The sequence below is a fragment of the Corvus brachyrhynchos genome, unplaced genomic scaffold, assembly GCF_000691975.1.
Source record: "Corvus brachyrhynchos isolate BGI_N302 unplaced genomic scaffold, ASM69197v1 scaffold18, whole genome shotgun sequence".
Lineage (NCBI taxonomy): Eukaryota > Metazoa > Chordata > Aves > Passeriformes > Corvidae > Corvus > Corvus brachyrhynchos.
Genome location: NW_008246064.1, coordinates 3,554,614 through 3,576,186, shown reverse-complemented (window position 1 = coordinate 3,576,186; position 21,573 = coordinate 3,554,614). Strand labels below are relative to the sequence as shown.

General features: G+C 43.0%; 1 protein-coding gene across 1 annotated transcript in view; it reads right to left on the bottom strand.

Annotated features, from left to right (window-relative positions):
* The window catches only part of OXSR1 (oxidative stress responsive 1), a gene marked incomplete at its 5' end in the record, with an annotated part of 69,373 nt that overhangs the window by 33,027 nt on the left and 14,773 nt on the right, over positions 1-21,573 (bottom strand). Inside the window, 2 exons of the mRNA XM_017746774.1 lie at positions 1,530-1,585; positions 15,745-15,886. Of these exons, the coding sequence (XP_017602263.1) occupies positions 1,530-1,585; positions 15,745-15,886 (198 nt within the window). The remainder of the gene's footprint in view (positions 1-1,529; positions 1,586-15,744; positions 15,887-21,573) is intronic.

The following is a 21,573-nucleotide window of genomic DNA, read 5'->3' as shown; positions in this document are numbered from 1 at the left end:
CCTAGAAAATACTGCTTGCAACATGTTCTACCTCCTGGTGGAAAACCGACACCTTTCATTCCAAGATGCAATGCCAGGCATAGATATTCCAAAGTAATAAACAATGCTACAGGCACTCCTCCCTCACACAACAGTCACTGCCTCATCCCTGAACTCCCAGCACACTGGCTTGACCCACTGCTGTGCCTCTACCAGCAGGACAGGGCACTAAAGAAGAGACGTCATCACACAGAGATACGGCTCTTCCCAATTAAATATGGGATTGAAAATGTTACACATGTATAGGGATGTTTGCCAAGCTGGCAGGACTGGACAAGAGCTCTGCCCCCAGCTAGAGGTGGCACAAAGGACTGGAAAGGCACTACAAGATCCACAGCAAAGGCACTACAAGATCCATGGGAAGAACACAATACTGAGGGAAAGGAGAACTGGAGAAAAATTGTACTCAGGATAGGAAAACAGCACACTGGGAAAAGAAGGATAAACAAATATCACAAGTTCTAAATGTACTCTCTAAAAGTCTTGGCTTACTTAATAATCTGCAATAATAATAGTAATAATCAAAAACTCAGAATAGTTTGGGTTGGAAGGGACCTTTAATGGTCATCTTGTCCAACCCCTGCCATGGGCAGGGACACCTTCAACCAGAACAGGTTGCTCAGAGTCCCATTAAACCCTGAATGTTTCAGGGATGGGGCATAATTCTTGATTTCTGGAAAGAAGAGTGAAGTCTGCAGGAACATGTATGAAATAAAATACTGGAAGAGGATCAGGGGGGAAACACACCACACAGTACCCTTTTCCCCATGGTCTGTCCCCACGCAGGACTGTTTCCAGGACACCTCTGTTGCTGCAGCTCCTGTCAGTGACATCTCCAGACAGATCTGTATGAGCTAAAGCAACTGTCTTAACAGCTTTTCTTTGCATGACTGCTTCCAAGACTTCCAGCTCACCCCAGTTTGGGTTGGGCCAGGGCAGCCACTCAAACACCCTCTCTGCCATCCAGCTCAACTGAAGCAGAGCAAGGAGCATCCACAGGAGCAGTCTGACCGGCTGATCTTTCCTTAAATGACTTTTACCATCAGATATGCCCATTTCCTTCTGATGGATCTGTCCACCCTTCACCAGAGGCCTTTCAAAAACCACCTCACACGTCAGTGATAAATCGGTGAGGTCTGTGCACTCCACTTCCAAGCCTATAAACTTGCTGATACAAAAATCTGACTAGCTGATGCCAAGAACTTTATCTGATCTATTGATTCTGAGGACTTCACAGACAAATGATTTATATCTGCTGATTGTCATTATTCCAAGTAATAGTATTTTAAGATAACAAGACATAATACACTCTGGGTTGGTTTTTCATTTTGGTTTGTGGTTTGTTTATTGTTGGGGTTTTTTGTTTGTTTTATGAACCATGGAGCTTTTTGAAGCTAACGTTTTTATGTAGGTTTCTCCTTGATCATTAAACTATTTCTTTAGATATGCAGTTATGCCTAAAGTTTACTCAAAGCTACCAGGAAAGTTACCTGCAATTTGCACTGAGCCATCTTCTCCAAGAAGAATATTTCCTGCTTTCACATCCCTGCAAAAAGATAAAGCAACAGTAAGTGTTAAGTCATTAAATCTTTCCTTCAACCTACAAAAATACATTAAAAGGTTATTATTTCTTATACTTTGTTTCTGACATTAGTACTTCTTGCCTCAAATAATGCAGAAATAGTAGGGACTTAACATCAATTGTAACTTCAGTAGACAGGCACTAAGTAGTATTTGTATGATTTATACTTCAGGTACTACACACAGAAAAAAAAAATTAAAACTGCAGAAGGTACCCTTAAAAATGCAAGGAAACCTGGTTTGTCCCAGGTTCTTAGAGTTAGCTAAAAAAGTGAAAAGTGAACCTAGTACTGGCTGGATACTCATGTACCCCTTTAGGAGGAGAGACTTCAAGAGACAGTGAATTGATCTTGTCTCACTTCCACTGAATGCATCCTGTTCTCCCCCAGCCCCACATCTCACTGCTCTCCAGCCCTGCCCAGGAAATCAGTATAGCCCCATACACTAGTCAAAATCCAGAGAGCAGAAAAATGTTGTTTGCTCCTAGCTTAATGAGCAGAACCACATTAGCCTGGTCAGTGAAAAAATGTCTCCATGTTATCTTTTTTTTTTAATGAACAAGCACCCAAGAGCATCCAGTATGTGCTATGAATGTTTTGTACTATCCTCTTTCTAGCCAGAAGCTCTGGTTTTCAGGTTAACAGCAACACTTTTCCATCCTTGAGGGGAATGCTACTTTCACTGCAAACACTTTGAAGTTTTCCAGTTTGTTTTCACAGGCTGCTCCCCACGCCAAGCCAAGAGCAGCACTTCATAGTTGACACTCCTGTTCATCAGCATGGTTGCTAAGCTTGCACTGCCCAGGAGCCCCTGTGAAACAGGAGCAAAAAGAGGAAAACAACCCCAAAACAAGCAGATTTTCCCTCCACTGCCTTTGGCAAATATTCCAAATCCTTTCACATACAGAAAAGTCCAAAGCTATTTTTTCCTCTCCTCCCTAGTGCATCATGAGAACAGAACTGGTGAGATGGCCTGGCCAAAGAGCTCCAGTCAGGCCCTGGAAATCTCCTCCTTCCTGGCTTTGCTATTCTGAAGAGGAGGCTGGGTCACTGCCAGTTCCAGGCCAGGATAATTTTAAACACATCCTCTCCAGCACAAGCATTTGTCAGATTCTTCCCAATACTCAGTCTAGGACAATGGCATGACAAGGCTTTTCCCCAGCACACTGCAGAACAAAAACTGTCCATAAGACAGTCCCACTAAAGATGAACAGCAAACTGCAGCTGACAGCACCTTTAGCCTTCTAACAGGTATTTCAAATCCTGCCAAATGTACATGTCTTGCTACCAGTGCCCATCCTGGAGCCTAATCCCAGTTTGAAGAACAGGTGTGAGAGCAAGTACAGGAAAAATTCTAATTTGCTTTGATAATGAAGATGTGTCATATAACTTCACAGTTTCATACAGATCTGATAGCCTCAAGAAGCTGACTTTCCCTTCCAGAAGCATGATTTTTGCTTTCTTCCTGCAACCAGCACCTGTAGCTGTTGCAGACAGCACAGCATCCGTGGATGGAGGCTCTTAAACACATGAAGGACCTAAAGGGATTAAATGCAGAAGTCACCAGGTGGCTACACCACCCCCTTAGCATCTATTGGTCAAATCCAATATAATTGGTGCTGTTGAACTAATTGTCATGAGAGACACAAACCTGACTGAGCCTGCACTCCCACAAAGTGTTCATGGACCATAACAGGAGGAATGGAAAAGCTCCCTGCCAATATTTAGGTAGAAGATGCCTTTGGGATCCAGCCCCAGGAGCACAGTGCCAAAGTCTGCTGTGTCCTAGGCAAGGAGCTGGCTCACAGTGTGAAATGTGCCTGGCACAGGCACAGCCACCTCCAGGAATCCCCCAAACACCAGTCCTAGTTCAGAGGGAACACAGGGCGTTCAGGAAACTCTCCAATCCTACTGGAAATGTTTACCCACAGCTGATTCTCCTGTGACAGCCAGGATGCACGAGGCCCTGCCAGTTCCAGGTTACAGGGAAAGAAACAGCATGCACGAGGTTGCCTGTTGAAGTTATTAATTGTCTTACTGGAGTAAGAGTAATTTCCTCTTCCATCTGTACTTCAAGGCAGCCCAGGATGCTGGAGCATTTCCCCAGTAAGCTGGGCCATGCAGTATTGTGTAGCCTTTCCAAACTTCCCCTCTGGCAGAACTGCACATGTGGCTCACCAAGCCCCCACAACCGACCCCACTCAGCCACGAAGGAAGTGCCAGGGAAGATTTTAAGCAAAACTATGGATGAAGTCTCAACTATCATGCACTTCACAGTCCAAAACAACTCAGGCAGGTCTCCCTGGTGCAGTAACAGCTGCCAGAAACCAGCAGGCATTCCCTATCACAAAACCATCCCACCACAACAGAGCAAGCTGGACAGGCTTAGAATGCCAGAAGTAGTGAAACAAGCACTCAAATTGAATCCCATAGAAAAAATGAGCCCAAGGACTCCAGGCCCTTAACCCCCTCAAATCAAGAGGCTTGTTTTCTTTTTAATGTCAGCTTGGATTAATTAAAATTCACATATTTTCTCATTGGAAACAAAAGTCAGTAAATATGATGCTTAAAGCTGGTTCAAGAAATTAAAACAAGCCACAGCCACAATATGAAATCCGGGAGGCCAAAACAGCACTGCCAAATATCCAAGTCAAACTGCAGAATTAAATCACCGCTTCATGTGGCACTTCCTCCCAGTGATCAGCCCTCTGCAAAGGCCATTACTCATCCCAGCCCAGCACACTCCACCCCAGAGCAGCAAAACTCATGGGGCAGCAAGATGTCTGTGGACATTGACTCCATTGAGGAGTCACTGTGCCATAGAAGCAATTCCCAGCTTTCCCATTCCCCACCCCAGTGTAACAGGGCGTTACAAAGGCACAAATCCCTTTCTTTTAGCATATACTGGTGCAGTGGCAGCATCTTTGAAGTAGGTTCCCCTATAAAATCATACTTAAAATTAATTAATTGCATTTAAAGCAATGGGGCAGGGGAAAGACGATCAGTGCTTTCCGGTTTATTTTCATCAGGAGATGCTTGTAAACTTGTGAGGTGAATGGCGAGAAGTTTGTTACTCCAGGATACAGTTATTGCCAAGTGTAACAATTTGAAGGCACTTCCCCTTAATGTGGTAATGGCCATATCCTGGGCTGATACACTGATGGTCTGCCTCTGGCATAATTACTATAGTGGAAACAGGAAGCAGCTTTAGGCTTTAGCGTAAACAATAATTATATCACATTTTAAATGAAGTTACAGAAGGCCAGAGTAAGCTTTCTTGTCAATAGCTTAACAAATGCTACAGTAGCTGTGGGCACTCCTGCTCCACAGTTGTCATCTTCCTCTCCTCTAAAGCCTCCAAGAACCCTTCCACAAAATAACCATTATGTTTTTATTTACCTTGTACTCCACAGCCAGAGTGGGAAGAGCCTGCAGTGCAGAGCTGGCTTCCCCACATCAGCCTTGAAAAGTTCCACAGCAGGGCAGAAACCCTTCTTCATCTGCATTCCAAACTGTCCCAGTTTGACCAGACATGAGCTACATCACATTAATGCCTCCAGGTTGGGGCTGGGCCATAGGAATGAGGTGCTGTATGACCAAATCTCATCCCAACAACAAAATTACAGCTGAGCTCCAGCTACAGGAGACTTGGGAGCACAGGAAGGCAATGAGATGATGCACCCCAGTTTTAAGCACCATGTTCCCACATTCCCCACGATTAATTTTTCAATGGGGCACAGGGAAACTACATGAATTGTATCCTGGTGGCTTGTTCCCACTATAAAAAGAGTCCTTAAAATCCTCCTAAATTATCAGATCTGCCCTCATCTGTAGCCCTCAATCCTTGGCCCCACACCATAGTGGTTGTTACAGCCACTGCAAACACAATAGAAGGGACCTGAGCAAAGAGTGTCAACCCCAGGAGCTCTGCAACCCAGCAGTGAGAAGAAAACTGTCACAGGAGAGGGGAAACAGATAAGCTGTTTACTCTATCTTTGCTTCCAACCTGCTGGCATGTGCCTTTAGAGCACAAAGCTGGCTGTAAGCACAGCCGTGAGTCATTTGCCCATTAGATGCAATTTACATCAACTGCAACAATAAATTTTCATGGACTGAACTCTATAGTGCATAATTTGGCATGAGGAAGGAGTGGTTGGTCCTGCCAAGTTTCATTTAAAAAAACAGAAGGTGAAAGATGCAACAATTACTGTTTTCTGTTAATGGTAATGAATAACTCAAAATATTTATGCTGAATGCCACCAATTGCTGGAGTTGACATGGTTCTGAGTAATTTGTAAAATACTTCCAGGACAGTATCTCTACATACAGTTAAATATGAGGCAATCTGTGACATTTTAAACCAAATGAGTGCTATTGTCTCTCTACCAGCAAACATTCCTCTTCCTTCAATAATATGCTGTACCTGTGTCACCTCTTCCCTTTGCCTTATAAGCAAAGATATAAAAAGCTGGTGACAGGCAAGAGCTTTACCATTTAGAGCTGCAAAATGTAAACTAGGCTTGGAGCGTGCAGGCAGATCAGTATTTTTACACCCTCAAACGTCAGCACGTTCAGTACAACATAGGAGAAGGCATTCAAAGCCATTGTATTGGAAGTGCTGTACATTAGCATGTCCTTGTTCCTGCTCAGAAAAGCTGTGTGCACCAACATTTTCATGCCACAGTGTTGAACATAAAATCCCAAACTCTTGGGTGAGGTGCAATTACTGCCTGTTACAGTGTTGTACGTAACTGCAGAGTTGGACTCGGAAACATCTTCCAGAGCTTGAAGGTTTTCCAATGGCAGAGAGCCGGCAGAGCAGCTTCCATACTCCCTGCTGAGCCAGGCATAAATAGAGGGAAGAGAGGGCCAAGTCCACAGCTTGCTTCATCCCTGCTCATCCACAGCCCTCTCAGCAGGTCCTCGTGGCCACTGGCAGCGGCCCAGCAGCAGCTGACAGGCTGCCATAAATTCCAGCAGGGACCAGCCCAGTGACATGCTTTATTGCCCAGGATCAGGGAAGCACAGTGACTGCTTCTTCCCTCTTCTCCGAGCTGCTCTGTCAGCTGCTGGGCTGTGGTAAAAGACCAGGACCTCGACACAGGAGCTGAGCCAGTAGCACAAGGCAACTCATAATTAACTTCAAGGCTCAAACAGTAGAAGCATTTATGAAGCTGCAATGTCATGGGGGCTACATAGGTGGAAATAATTAAAGGCTTTTGAATTATCATTTTAATGGCTGGACAAAGTTAGAAGAATAATCCAATGTTACTGGGAATATTAAAATTTTTGGTTTTTTTTTTTTTTTTTTTTTAAAGCAGTCTGAAGCAAGGCTTGAAAGGCAGAAGTGACTGACAGACAGACTGTGGCTTTGCAAACAGAGCCATGCATAGACAAAGCCCACTGGAAAGCACTGTCAGCTTCTGTCACAGAGAGCTTTATGAGTACAGCAAGTACTTGTTTTCTCCCTGCCCTACCCATAAGATCCAGGCAGATCGCTCTGAGTGCAGCCAAGAAACCTCCTGGGAGAGATAACTCCATCCTGTCGCCTGGCATAGGCAAACAGAAACCCCAGTAAGGGCTGCATGAGAAATTCATCTCCCATTGCACTTCATTGTAAAAACATAAAACATCTTTCAGAGGCTCCACAATGTGCTTACTTGCTACAAACCCTCTCAATTTTCTGCCCTTTAGTGCTGTAGAAGTGGACTGCTGCTTTAAGTAGAGGGTTTGGGGCCCAAGAAAGCATGACTCAAATTTGATTTCCTTTAGGTTAACTCGCTGTGTCAGCTCAGACAAGGGACAACTCACTAAAGAAAGCTGCAGGAGATATGCCTGAAATTCACTGTCATCTTGGTTGTCCGAATAGCTATGGGGGCTGGGAAGATGCTGAGGCAGTACAGAAAGAGTTGCAGACTTTGGGCTAACTTGGTGCAAGCCTCTGTTATGAAGGGAGACAGGCAGCAGTGTGTCACATCACACAGCCACTGTTATCGCAGCGCCTGCAATTTTCCTTTATCTCAGCAAATTACATCCAGCTCACACTTCTCGTTCCTGTGCCAACTTTGTTTCTGATGGCTTGGCACTCTCATTAATTCCTTCTCTTCCCACGTGGTTCAATACTAACAGAGGATTAAAGAGAGGTGTGGTTTAAGGCCAGATCCTGCCTGCCTTGGACTCCACCTCCTATCCATGGCCAAACCTCCAGCCCAGCAGCAGTGCTCAGGTAACCTCAACGTGAGGCAAGTTGCTCCAGCTAAATCCAAACCCTTAAAAAACAGTTTTCAAACACATCAGCTCCTTCTGCCAGAAAATAATGCTACAAGCACTGGACCTCCAAACGTGGAGATGATCTAATTACACCAATCCTCACAGCCCCACTTCTTCCTCCTGCAAAAGAGGCCTTTGCTCCACCCATCCACCCCAAAGCACATCACTGCTGTAACATCAGCTCATGGCAAGGAGGATTTGCCACACAGCCCATGCTTCTGATTGCCACACAGCCCATGGTTCTGATAACCTTCAGCAGTTAAGGCAAGAGAGAAGCTACATCTCCATACACCACATTTAAAGTTTCCCCTATTCTGTCAGAACTTCATGTTTTTTCTCTTGTATAAGGAAAAGACTCTGCCCAGCAGGCTTTGAAATCAAGCTTTTATACACTGAACAGCAGCTAAAAATGTACCAGGACTTCTTCCACAAATTCATCTATTCAGCCCTTCCATTTCCTGATCCTACCTCCTAAGGACTGCAGTGGGGACAAGGCACAAAGACCCTTTAACGGCTGCTGCCTGAAAAGCAACACACAGAGCAAGCTGTGGAGTCACAAGGTCTGTTCCTACCCCTGGAGGCCCAGATATTTTTGGGATACCCTGCCTTAGTCATTGGTAACAGAAAGAAATAGTCAAGTTATAACATGGTCTTATTTCAGTATTTCATGTCAAATTCTTTCATGTGGAAGGAGGTGGGTTTGCTTCACGTGGCAATACCAGTGACACCACCATACTGCAGTAGGTCTCGGCACGTCTAACATGTTCCTAGTGCTCTAAGAAATAGCAATTTCCAAAAAATTACCATGTGTACATCACCCCAGTTTGAGTACAAGCTGCATCAGGTGGCAGAAGAAACAGGAATGTCAGTGATTTACATATCTCCCCTCCATGACGGAAAGATGAAAGGTCATTCTGGTAAATATAGAACCAACTTGGATCAAATTAGACCCCAAAAAATTGACATAGGGGAGCTCAAAAAGGTCTCCATTTCCCAAAGGCAGTAAGCACCCTGTTCTGGAGAAGCAGTAAGTATATCTCTATACACACAAGGTCCAAGGCATTCCCCATGCAGCCAAGAGCTGTCCCTATCTACATAGCCACCCACAGCTCCTGCTCAGCCATGTCTGCAACGTGACACAGGAGGAGAAAGTCAAGACAGCCAGAGCTCACAAAAGACCTGTCAGCAAGACTTCCTTCTCCAAAATCTGTAATATGACAGTTTTAAGCATGACCAGCATAAGAAGAAAGATCTCTATTTCATCCAGTTATTCCCATAAAATGGAGAAAGCAGTTATTAAATCAGGTATCTGTACAATGGAAACAAGTCCTCTCTGCACTCCCAGTCTCCCTTGGTGATGCTTTCCAGACTACCATGAAGAGATAGATTTCTCTATGGCAGTTCCTTGTTTGTTGTCCTAAATGTGTGTGGATTTTGTCTCACCTTTGTTTTTGAAAGTATTTGCTTTACCTTTTAATATCAATGCTTTATTAGAACTCTGTAAGGCAGGATATAATTCAATTCAGTAAACATACAAAAATAATTTCTGATGCAGCCTTGCAAAGTTTTCAAGTGTGTTTAATATGTTACCACACAAATTTAGCAAATGGTCCTTTTCTCCTGCTTTAGCATAACACGCAAATGAAAAGACTGCAGTGGTCTGAAGAAATGTTTAAAGCATTTCCACATATGCAGCTTTTAGGATCTATGAAGGCCAGAAATCCTGGTGCACCAAAACAGGGAACACTATCCAAAGGCATCTTTTTGAAGTGAGTTATATTCACATCATGTATTATTCACAGTAGAACAGATGAACAAGACAATTTAAACAATTACTTTGCTGCTGGAGAGATGCTGCAAGAGCCTGTACTGGGTGACCTAGTCTCAGCAATCTACACCAGATTAAGGCATTGACACGAGAAAGATGTCACAAACAGTGTTGTACATGCGTGAATGGCACTTGGTTTCTTCAGAGTAAAAGCTAAGAGTCTGTTACATTTTCACTTGATACATGTAATGCTGCAGACAGTGAACAATTATTCCCCCTGGAAACACATCAAATTCAAATACTCCTGACAATTTGAGAATTGCTAGAAACCACCATTATTTGAGTATACAACTCAGTTATGGATCACTGACCAAAAAACCTGTCAGTGCTGTTGAACCTTTAGATCACCCAACCTCTGTTTTCCCACTCTTCATTGTATTTTTCCTGCTTCTCATCTCCACGTAGCAAGGCAGAGAGAAAAACCTAAAAACTCCCCTCCTTTTTATAAAAGGCCAGAGTAGTTCTACCGAACAGCTGATTTTCCTTTGGACTAAGCCAAACTTACTTTGAGTAACTGCAGGACACCCAGTGATAAAGTTCAGAGGTAGCACCTGGGTGTGAGGGAAATGACAGTGGGGCAAACACCTGATTGCAACAGCCACACCTTCAGGCATCCCCCTGGAGCCCACCTGGACCCTTGCATTGCAGGGAGTTGCCAAGAGTTGGGGCATATCCTGGAGATGTTGCAGGCCCCCAGCACCCCTGTGATTTCAGCAGCCATATCTACCATCAGAGGTTGAAATCCCAGGTTTTTAGACTTCAGAGTAAAGACTGTCTTTATCCACTTTGAGGAAAACTGTCTCCACAGGAGTTATTGTTTCTGGCTGTCTGCAGGTTTGGGATTTACATCTGGTTCATATTATCTCTCTGCAACCACAGGGAATTTTCTTTTTTTTTTAAACAATGAATTTCTGGATGATGCAGTGGAAGAAACAGCCACCAGGAAAACGTGCTGGTTTGCCAAACCACCACAATACACCCCAGTTGGACTGTACAGAGAGTGGGGGTTCAGTGGTCCTTGGGCCCTTGCCACTGCACAGCAAGGTGTTTATTTGGGAGAACAAATCACCCAGCAGAGTCTAGAGCAGCATCTTGTCCTCCTTCCCACAGAGACACACAACAGTAACATTTCTATTCTTTTGGCTTCTGAATTGTTTACAAATTAAAGCTCTAAAATTCATATTAACTACCAGCTCTAAAGGTTATTTCTACCCATCCCACACTATAGAAGAGACTAAAGTATCTCTCTGAATAAAAAATTCCACTTCCCACAGCTAAGCAATAGACAACTTTCAAATTACTGGTGTCCTGACTTAAAATCAGACTGGCAATTAGAGGTGGAAAGGCTCCACATCCTGTTATCCATTCCTCAGTCCTCCCCTACCAAACTCCACTTCCAAAACATACTCCCCAAAGCAAGATTACAGCACTGTGGGGAGGAGAGGCTGAAGTTCTCCCACAGTATTCCTACAGAAACATGAAAGTACAGCATTTCAGAGGCACAGTGGAATCCAGTTTAACCACAATACCTGCCAGCATGGCTATCAATGCATTAATCAGCTACATGAAAATTAAGCTTGAATCCTGTATGACAGCCAAGTTCTGCCAAAATATATCCATCAGCTCCTTCATCTTAAATCCAAACCTTGCTGCTGGAGGTGAGCTCCTCCAAAATCCCACATGCAAGTATTGGTGATGTGTATGTACTCACATAGACATACCCATTTTTCAGAAGTTATATTTACTCTTATTATGGGTAAAGAGGCAAAGAATTAAACTTTTGATTCTCTGTCAAAATCATGCTAAGGTCCAAAAAAAAGAGTGAATCTATTTGGCATAAAACCACAGGAAGAATATTGTTTCCAGGGTCTCTTCAAAGCCACAAACAGCTGTCCCAGCACCCTGCTGCCAACACTGTGATTTTGAAAAGACACCAAAACTCCCCCAAACATTGTGTATGGAAGCACAAGCTGATCTAACTCAGCATATCAAACATGCTGCTGCTCCTCTCACCCTGTAAGAAGTAGAGCAGCAAACAAACTAATAGCTGGATTGCTGCCATGCCAACAGTTCAAGTGCATGCAACTCTAAACCACTTTCCAGGCTTTTTTTGTTTTTACAAAAAGACAGGCCAGTATCACTTTTATTGTCCTGCAATAGAAGAATCTGGTTATATTTGAGCAGTGTATTATTTCACCTGGACTAACTAAAATATTCAGTTACACAACAGCTAATCATGAACAGAAGATAAGCTCAGAGATAAAAATAGGGAGAAAGACAGAGAGACCTTGTAACAGTTAATCAGCATGATTCATTTGTCAGCCTGCCATACACAGCACCACCTGAAAAAAAAAGCCCCGAACTTCCCTCCAATAAATCTTTTTAAGCAATAAAACCTCTTGGGTTGGTTTTGCTTTAGCTTTATTTCTAAGTCATTCATCAAACTGCTGCTAATCCCCAAATACACAGAGGAATCAGAATCCAAATGGGGAAGAGGTACAACATACCCTGAGTGTCACCCAGCCCATATTAGCCCAGCAGTGACCCCTCATAGCATGTCAGCCGTGCTTGACTTCCATAAAGAAATGTGCCCGAGCAGATTCCTGCAGGACAGCTTCATCCGAAGGCTTCCGAGTGTGGCCCTCTGTCCTCAGCGCCCTGGCTGGTGCCCAGGTACTTAACTCACTTTACATGAGCCGGATCACTGGGATTTCAAAGTCTCATTGGGATCACCATGCTACACAGGAAACCACAACAGGGACAGGAGCAGCTGCCATGGGAGAGGCGGCCAGGGACAGGCACAGGGCAGTGAAGGCAGGGAGCTTCCAACTCCCAGGAAACGGAGGCACAGGTGATTTTGGAGGAAGATGGGGACCCATTTGTAATCAATTGTTACTGTGGTATAGAGTGTTTCATGAAAATAAAACTGGTTTTGTCTTGTCCTTTGTCTTTGCCCTAAGGCCTCAGACACTTCCCAACAGCCCTTGCAAGATGAAAGCAAAAAAAACCCATCACTTTGGGCAATGTGGGAGACTTCAGCATTTGTTCCTGAACAATGGTGTCTATTCAAGTCTCAGACTCACTCTGGCTGTTAATTAGGAAAGTAAACAAGAAAAAAATCATTATTTAAGCCTTCACTAGATATTTGGCTTTCTAATCTCCTCTAGAGAATACTGTCAAACTCTTCTCCTGTCCAAAGCAGGGATTTACACTTCCACGCCAAGCCAGCTCCCCAAAACTTAATTGGAAGTGGCATTAAGTTCAAGGCAGGCATAGGCAGAGCAAGATTCAGCAGCAGCAAAATTTCATTAAGCCAGTTTTTCACGTGTTAACTTCATTTACCCATTTAAGATGATGCATAATTTAGAAGTATTGAGCAGCTCTGCTGACAGAAATATGTTCTCTGATCTCACCAATGATTTACAGCCCCACTTCTGGTCTACAGTGCCCACAAAATTACATTTGGGACCCAATATTCATCCTTTGGGCTGTGACACTGGCCTGGCTGTCCAACTTCAGATGTGGGAATTACAGTCATTCACTCATACTGTCTCTCTAATGTTATCAAGTTGCTTTCTCCAAGGTGTAACATGAGCTGAGTTGGGATATTTAGCATAACCAGCTGAACATTTTTTCTGCTGGATGGCTGCTTATTTTGGGCTGGCTGTTCCAGGTCTTAACTAAAGCCGTTCAATTTTGAATCAAGCCCTTCACAGCTGATCTTGCTCTGGCCTGAAGTTCACCCCAAGCACAGCTGCCCCACACTACAGACACAATATTTGCAGTTCAGCCATCACCTGATGTGCTTTCCTTTAGAGCCAGAAACTTTAAGCTGACCCGTGGGACCAAAGTTCAGTTATTTTAAACACTTCCTCTCAGAGCATCTCAGGCACGGCTGCAAGATTTCCACCTGCCTTTCCCATCAGGCATGACCAATATTATGACCCCTAGCATTAAGCAAAATGGGAAAACCATACAGATATTCCTACAGATGAGGAAAGGTCCCAGCTGCACTACAACTTTAAACTGTGTTTTCCTCAGCAGCAGCACACACACATCTGGATAAAATGGAACGCAGCAAAGGAACTCTATTAAGGAAACATGTCTCATCCCTCAAAGGCATGTCAGCTCGCCTTCTGCCAACAGCCAAAACAGCTTTGCATCACAGGTAGGAAACCACACAACTTTCCTTCTGTATCCCAGTTCTCCAGATTTCCCAAACCGCTGTGTCCAACACAATGAGATAATCCAAACCCTTTTCTATGCTAAAATTTTACACAATTTTTGGAGCAGCCCCAAAACACAGGGATGAAACACATGCAAAGGAGCTGATGCACAACCACAACCTTAAGCTGCAGCAATGACACAGCTTTGATTTCTTTGCTGAAGCAGGATGAGAATGGTCACAGCAGGTTTGATCCAGTTCATTTCCAAAGGATTCAGTATGAATCATATTTTCTTCAGACCAAGCAGTTTGGATTTTGTGAACACAGTATTTTTGCTGAGTGCAGTAAAAAAAAAAAACCCACACCACACACATAAATATTCTCTCTAATCTTCACCACATTTACTAGTCTTCCAGCCAGCCAAATAGTGAACCACCTCTCTTCAGTGCATAAAACATGATGCAGTATCTTCCAAGAAACTGAGATGTAACAGGTTTCTACTGCTTTAACATATATATTTCAATTTCACTAGACCAGAAGATAACTAAATCAGCCAAGCAAGCCAACTGCAGGTCACAGATGAACACAGTTCTGTCAGTTACTTACGGCAAAGTGAAAAGTTACCACAACCGGCAAGTAAGGTGGTTTATTACTTTACTCTAAATTCCCAGAGCTGCCTCAAGTCTTATCTCTAAAAAACAAAGTTAAGCAACCAGCTATGAAATCAAAGCTGTCTCCAATGAAGACAATGATTCTTGTTAAATCAGAATTTTAATTGAGACTGGAAACCGAAATTTGAGACTTCTTTAAGGGAGAAGAATTCCACCTGAATTATTTCCAACTGTTTCTTTCCTTTTAATCCAAAATAACCTACAAAAGCCAGTCAGTTTGATTGAAAAGATGAAATAAATACCTCTTGTATTTTCTAATTAAAATAATGTGCTGGCAAAAAAATTACCTCTTCTTGTGCAGCTATAAGAGGACAGAAACTTACTCCAGCACAGCAGCAGCAATGCTTATAATGGCATTGTACCAAAAGAGCCAAGCTCACCAATTTCCCAAGAAAGAAGAGGCTGTTCCAGCAGCAGTCTGTGGCTGGGATTGTGTATATTAACCACAAGCGGCATATTCTATTTTCAGCACATATTTAGGATTGCAAATCTCAGTCTTTTTAACACAGAACAGACCAACTTAGGATCTTCTCGTACTGAACTACACCACACCTTGACACCAGGAGAGAGGAAAATATGATTTAAAAACATATCCCAAACAAGACAGCAGCACAGAAACCCATGAATTTCAGTGATCTGTCAAATCACAGGCCATTAGTTAGTTAACTGGGCTTTGCCTACAGAAGAAGTTTTTCCATTATTTTTATTTCCCTTTTTTTTTTTTTTTTTTGGTAAGAAATTACTCAAATTCGAGTTTCATGATGTTGATTTTGCAGTTAAACCTCAAAAAAAAAAAAAAGAAAAAAAAATCAGAGCTGGAAGGACTTTTTATTAAATTGCTCCACTCTGCCTATGCCTTGCTCTTGGTAATTTGTAGCTCAGCAAGAAACAAAACCAGTTGAAGTTTTCCAGCTTTCCATCAACTACACTTTGCAGCTGAATGATGACATTTAGAAATAGATTCTCTATATTAGAATTTTCAACACCCCGAAGTTCACCCAACTTTGGCCTACTCAGAATATAGACATAGTATATAGAATATAAACATTTGAATTCTGCATTTTGATTAAGCTCCCACCTTTACTTTCCTCTCTTTATGCCCTCACAGCAAGTTGTGGGATGAGACTGTGTGTGCTCAGCTACTCTGTTTCAATAACATTTTATGACAAAGTGAGAAAAACATAAAATACCTGTGGATTTGCCCGTTTTTATGCAGGTAGTCCAGTCCCTCCAGCACCTCCTTAAGGATTGTGGCTATACAGGCTTCATCCAGGACACCAGTCTTGTGTTCTCCTTTGGCCACGATGTGCTTGATAATATCCAAAACAGAGCCTAGAGAAGAGTTAAACATCTTAGTTTAAACTAGAAGAACTGATTCAAAATTAAGTGTAATTTATCATCATTTAATATACAAGGAATTCACTGATGATAGTCAGGATCAGAGTCAGAAGTTGAAGCCTTTGCTGCAGGAAAGCAGAGGCAACAATGCACCCCCGGGTGCAGATTCTCAAGGCAGGCTGTAAAACCCCTGTGATCACAAGTAATTGAGAAGTTATTTGAAAAAGCCAAAATGTAAAATATACACACACAGGACTCTTGGAAGGTTTTTCGGTAAATACTGATGTTACAAGCTGGTTTAGTGCTGAGTACTGGAGAAGCTGAAGGGGGAAATGGAAAAAGCAGGGGGCTGCCAGGACTCACAAGCTGAAGGCAACAAGCTTGATAAAATTAAGCACTCTTTTTCAACTCCTACAAATTCTGTGCAGAGGAATAGCATGAAAAATCTAATTTGTTAAGGGCTGGTACAACCCTAACAGGGAAAAAAGTGAAAATCACTAAATAGAGAACAAATGAGCCTGAATTCTGACAGTAAGTCACTTCTTCACTGTGCACAAAACTGGAGTAGCTTAGATCCTTCCCTAGAAGCATGTTTAGTCTCTCCCCCAAGCATGGTGTGAATTACATCGTCTTCCATGACAAACCCTGCTTTAGAGAGCAAACCACTTCTTCAAACTGCACCCAGGAATAAACGGAACCCGTGACTCGCACCAGGCCTCTTGTGCAAGGCCCTGCTTTTCATAGGCACTGGGTACTGCCCTCTTTGTATTTGCATCTGGACTGAAGACACTTCTCAGAACTTTTATTGTTCCAGCATGGGACGGCTAAGCCTCTTTTCCAAAGCCTGTGCCATTTAGCCCCTTCAAACTTGGGTTTCTATGGTTTAATGACTGGATAGGGACTAGCATGGTTTTTACAGCTACGGGCACAAAGCAGTGTCAGCAGTACTGGGAAGTTCTTAGAGAATGAGAAAAGCAGGCACAACTGCACAGCACAAATTGCAGCTTTGCCTGTCTTTGAACAGGAAACTTACAGGGAAAAAATATCCCAGTATTAAACTCAGCTAGCTTAGAGAAGCTGGGTTCAGTTTTAGAAAAGCTTAGGGAACTTCATTCTTCCTAACTCACAATAAAAAAAGTAAGAGAAAATTATTTTTGGATCTGAAGAACAGAAACTTCCTCTCATGAATTTGGCCAGGGGGAATTAGAAGTTTCACCTTGTAAATTCTTGAAGCAAGTGGAAAATACAATGGAGGTTTTTTGTTTGATATTCTTCTCACCCTTCAGGTCCAGGTAGACAAAAAAACCCTCTCCTTTTTAACAGTTATTTTGTTAACTACCCCAACTGAATTTCTAGGCCAAAACAATTGTGCAGATCAGTTTTCACTTAGAAGAGTATTTTCCTTTTGGACTCTCCTACAAAAGCACAGGCTGCAAGGTTTGAATACAAACACCGTGTGGAAACGCTCATTTTGCACAATTCAAACTGCAGAGGAAACAATTACATGGGTGCACAGTGTCCCTTAGTTTGTGTAAAGCAGTTTATGCTGAGCTCATCTAAAAGCTTGCTGCAGCCAGCAGACACACCATTTCTGACTTTCCATCTCCTCTGGCCCACTGGCCATTAGCTCACCTGGACACCAAGACATCCAATAAACCCAGTGGAAATAAACTGAGGGATAAATTGGTTGGCCTGAATGGCAACTTCAGCATCCTCTTACCAAAAAAATAATCTTTGCTTGGTTCAATATATTTGCAAAGGACACAACATTAACACAGCAGACTCTAACAAAAATAGAAAAAAAACCCAGAGGAAAATGGGAAAAAAAAAATAGAAATGAGGTTACATAACACCCCCCCAACATTTTATGCAAGAATACTCAGTGTTCAGCCTTCCTTTACCCCACCCAAGCAGAGAAACACACTCATGTTTAGTGAATTTTGACATGGGTCTTAGCCAAAGGTTTCACCCAGGGCTAACTCAGGTTGTTCTGACATACACTGGACTTCCTGCAATAGAGCAAGAGTATCTTTACTGAAGAAAACTAAAATTTGAGATGTTGGAGATGAACCCCTTCACTGAAATCTCACCTTTATGTTCTGAGAAAAGGATCCTCTGTTGTATTTCCTGAGGACTCACCTGGCCTTCAGCCTATCACGTTTTCACATTTAATGAGTACATGCTTACAGACTTTGAGGGTTCTTATTCTGAATGAGAATTTTTGTGATATCAAAATAAAAACCCACCAAAAAAGCCCCTCCACTTCCACTGTTCAGGTCTTTCCTCTCAAATGTGCCTTAATCTGGAGAACAAACTGTCACTTGTTTTAGAAGTCCAGTGAAAATATGTGGTTCTTCACGTACTCATTTTGTCCTCTTTCCACCCACGACTCCATTAGCAGACTTTGTTCACAAACATTTCCCTTCTCCTGCAAAGGGTTCAGGGAACATGAGGAGGCAGATCATATGGTGCTCAAATTCATTTGGTCAAAATTCCTCTATTTAGCCAAGTTAGAGGTTGCATTTAACCCTGAAAAGGGGGTGGAGGGTAGACAGACGAGAGCGCACGCACAGAACCAGCCCTGGTTGTGAAAAGGCTGATTCACACCCAGGCTATATCTGCTCCCAGTCCTGCCTGCCACTCTTTAAGCACATTTATTTTAAAACCACTTTCACATTGAGATGTTCATTGAAGTGGGGGAATTTGCCAGTCCTCTGCAGAAAGGAGAACAGCAAAAAGGGATCAGCAAAATGCTCAGTGCACATAACAGCAGAAAAGCAACCCAAGAGTCACTTTTCTGTTGGAGAAAGTGTTCTTAGGATCATCCCCCTTTGTCTGCTCAGGGTTTGACTACTGGCACCACAGCACCATGAAGCTGTGATTTTTCCACCTCACAAATCAGTAAGTTTGGGAGTTGGTTCTGACTCACAACTCAACTGCAACTTAATTAAGCACAGCACCATGGAATACAAAGAACAAAGCCAAGCTCCACTTCCAAGCATTGCTCCATGTCATGTTCCAGCATTCTGGCTCAGGAAGCCTGGCATGGAGCAACAGAATAACCAAATCCCTGGAGAGAAACCCACAGCCAAGGTAGAAGCTACTTTGAAAGCAGAAGTCATGGGAATTTCACTGTTAAGGAAAACACCTCCTGCTTGAAGGCCAGGATTGGATTTCAGCATTAGGCTGATAAATTCAAGGCAATGTTGATCCCAGGGATCTCAGTTAAGTGTGTGACACACTCACTAAGTAAGACATCCACTGCCTCAGGATACAGCCAAATTCTCACACCAACTCCATTATACTGGACCAAGAGATCAGCAAATCAGAATCTGAAGGGGAAAATGACTGTTTTGCACAGTGACCTGTTCCCAATCCAGCAATATAATAACTGCTAAAATTAACTGGAAACGAATTCAGCTGAACTGGAACCAGGGCCTAAACCACACCAGAGCATGTGCTTTACAAACTGACCACACTGCTGGAAAACACCAGCATGACTGCAGATACTGCCAGCTTCTGACCCAGCCTCAAACCAGTTTAGGAGTAACTGGGGAAGAGAGAGCACTACTGCAGATACTGCCAGCTTCTGACCCAGCCTCATAGCAGTTTAGGAGTAACTGGGGAAGAGAGAGCACATCCAAACACAGCTGGATCTCTACTCAAATGCAGTTTCACTATGGATTTGTGCTCCACGTGCAAACTGCTCAGTCTCACTGTAAGACAGAATCTAGTGGCCACAGGATGAGGTTCACACTGGAAATAAGGCACCCAGCTCTGTATTAAAGAACAGTTACAAGATTTTCAAGGAGAAAACAAATCCACTACAATGTCTCCAGAAAAGAAAAAAATATCTTTGACTCCTCCCTAAAATAAAACCTCTGTTTTAGATAATGCTATGAAGCACTCTGGTGTGTATTATACATGGCATTAGGCTTGATTACACAATTTCCTCATGATTTTTCTCACTAAAAATGCACAAGTAGCAAGTACAGACTCACAGTACAGAAAGGTGAGCCCTAAATCAGAGAAAGAAAAAAAAAAAAAGAAATTAAGTTTGGCTGAGGCTGACTGGAAGGTTTTTCCAAGCCCAGAAGGGGCCACATACCAAGAAAAGACAAAACAAGACACAGACAAAAGGCTCAGAACTGGAGTCTAACCATAAATATAAATAATGCTGTCATTAACAAGGATGTTTAAAGAAAGCTGGTGAAGAGCAACTGATCTCAAACCCCAACAGAAGACAAAGGAAAGGAGACAACATTTAGTGATTGATATGGAAAAAATGCAGCTAAAACAAATTCTTGCCCATCAAATATACACTTTGCAGCACATCAACAGGAAGCCTACAAGATACTGTGCAATCTGATAAAGCATTTAGCATGACTTGTCATTCATCATCCAAGTGTCTCAGTGTACTCTGACACCAAAGGCCATGGAAAGGCACCTACTTAGCAAAGAGCAATCTCTCAGCACAGCACTTGAGAGGGGAGTGGTTTTCTGCTCAAAGTCACAAGCTTCCTAGTCTGCTCCAAAAGTTGGTAATGCAGTAGCTCCTAAGGACAGCACAAGTCAGCAGGAGCTACCTGTACACAGACTTACCTCAGCTGAGAGAGCCCAACCTGTAACTACTTGTAAGAGAAGGATATTGAGTTTTTGGATATTGACATCAGGCAGACCACTTGCAATGGACAGTCCTGTCTTGCACCCCACACACATATCCAGTAAAACTGACTCTTTCAACACCATGAACTATGTGTTTCTCCAAAGATACTGGGTTACCTATGGCAAGAAAATGAGATTGGAGTTCCACGGTTCACCACCTCACTGCCGTGCCCCTGCACCCACTTACGAGGCCATACTGTAAACGGGACCACTGCAGTAACTGGAAATCCAGTTTTCCAGGCAGGGTGGAGACCAAACAACCAGGAACTCCTTAAACCAGCTTTGCTGCTGAGGAAAACTTCCGTGTAATCACACCCTCGGGGCAAGGAGTCCTAATTGTTCCACTGATTCAACAGCAAACCACCACAAACACTGAGGCTTCCTGTTCCAAATCCAGAGCACGATTCCTTGACCTCACCTACACCAGCAAGCCTGTGGAACGGCATTTAGGAAGCCTGTTTCTGACGTTTCTCCTCAGCAGAGGAAGAAAACATCCACAGTCATCACTGACACTGCTTAGTGCTTCAGCACATTGGGGCTGAAGCAGAGAAGAGCATGAAAACCTGAGCAGAAAGGAAAGCTTGTTTGGATCAAGATTACAGATAAATGCAGGAGTATTCCAGCTGGAATTTTACATGCCCCCAGAGGCAGAAAAAATGTACAGCAGAGCTGGTTGCTGTGGGAACCATATCTTGCATGTTATATTATAACTTAAGTGACAGAACCAAGATACACTCTAAGTTAAATGCAAAAAAACCTCCTCCTTTAACTTTGTCTGGGAAGCAGAACGGGAAAATTTAATACTCTAATTTCCAACCTGGGAAAAAAAAAATAAAAAAAAAGCAGGTAACAGTACCTGCATTGATAGGCTGGAAAACAGTGCTGGGGATCACTACACAACTTTGTGAGAACCAAAATCTGCCCCAAACCTGACAAACACTGATGCTGAACAGGCTGAACCTTTGAGAAGGGGGTGTTGGCAGATTCACTGCTGCTTCTTTCAAGACATCACAGCA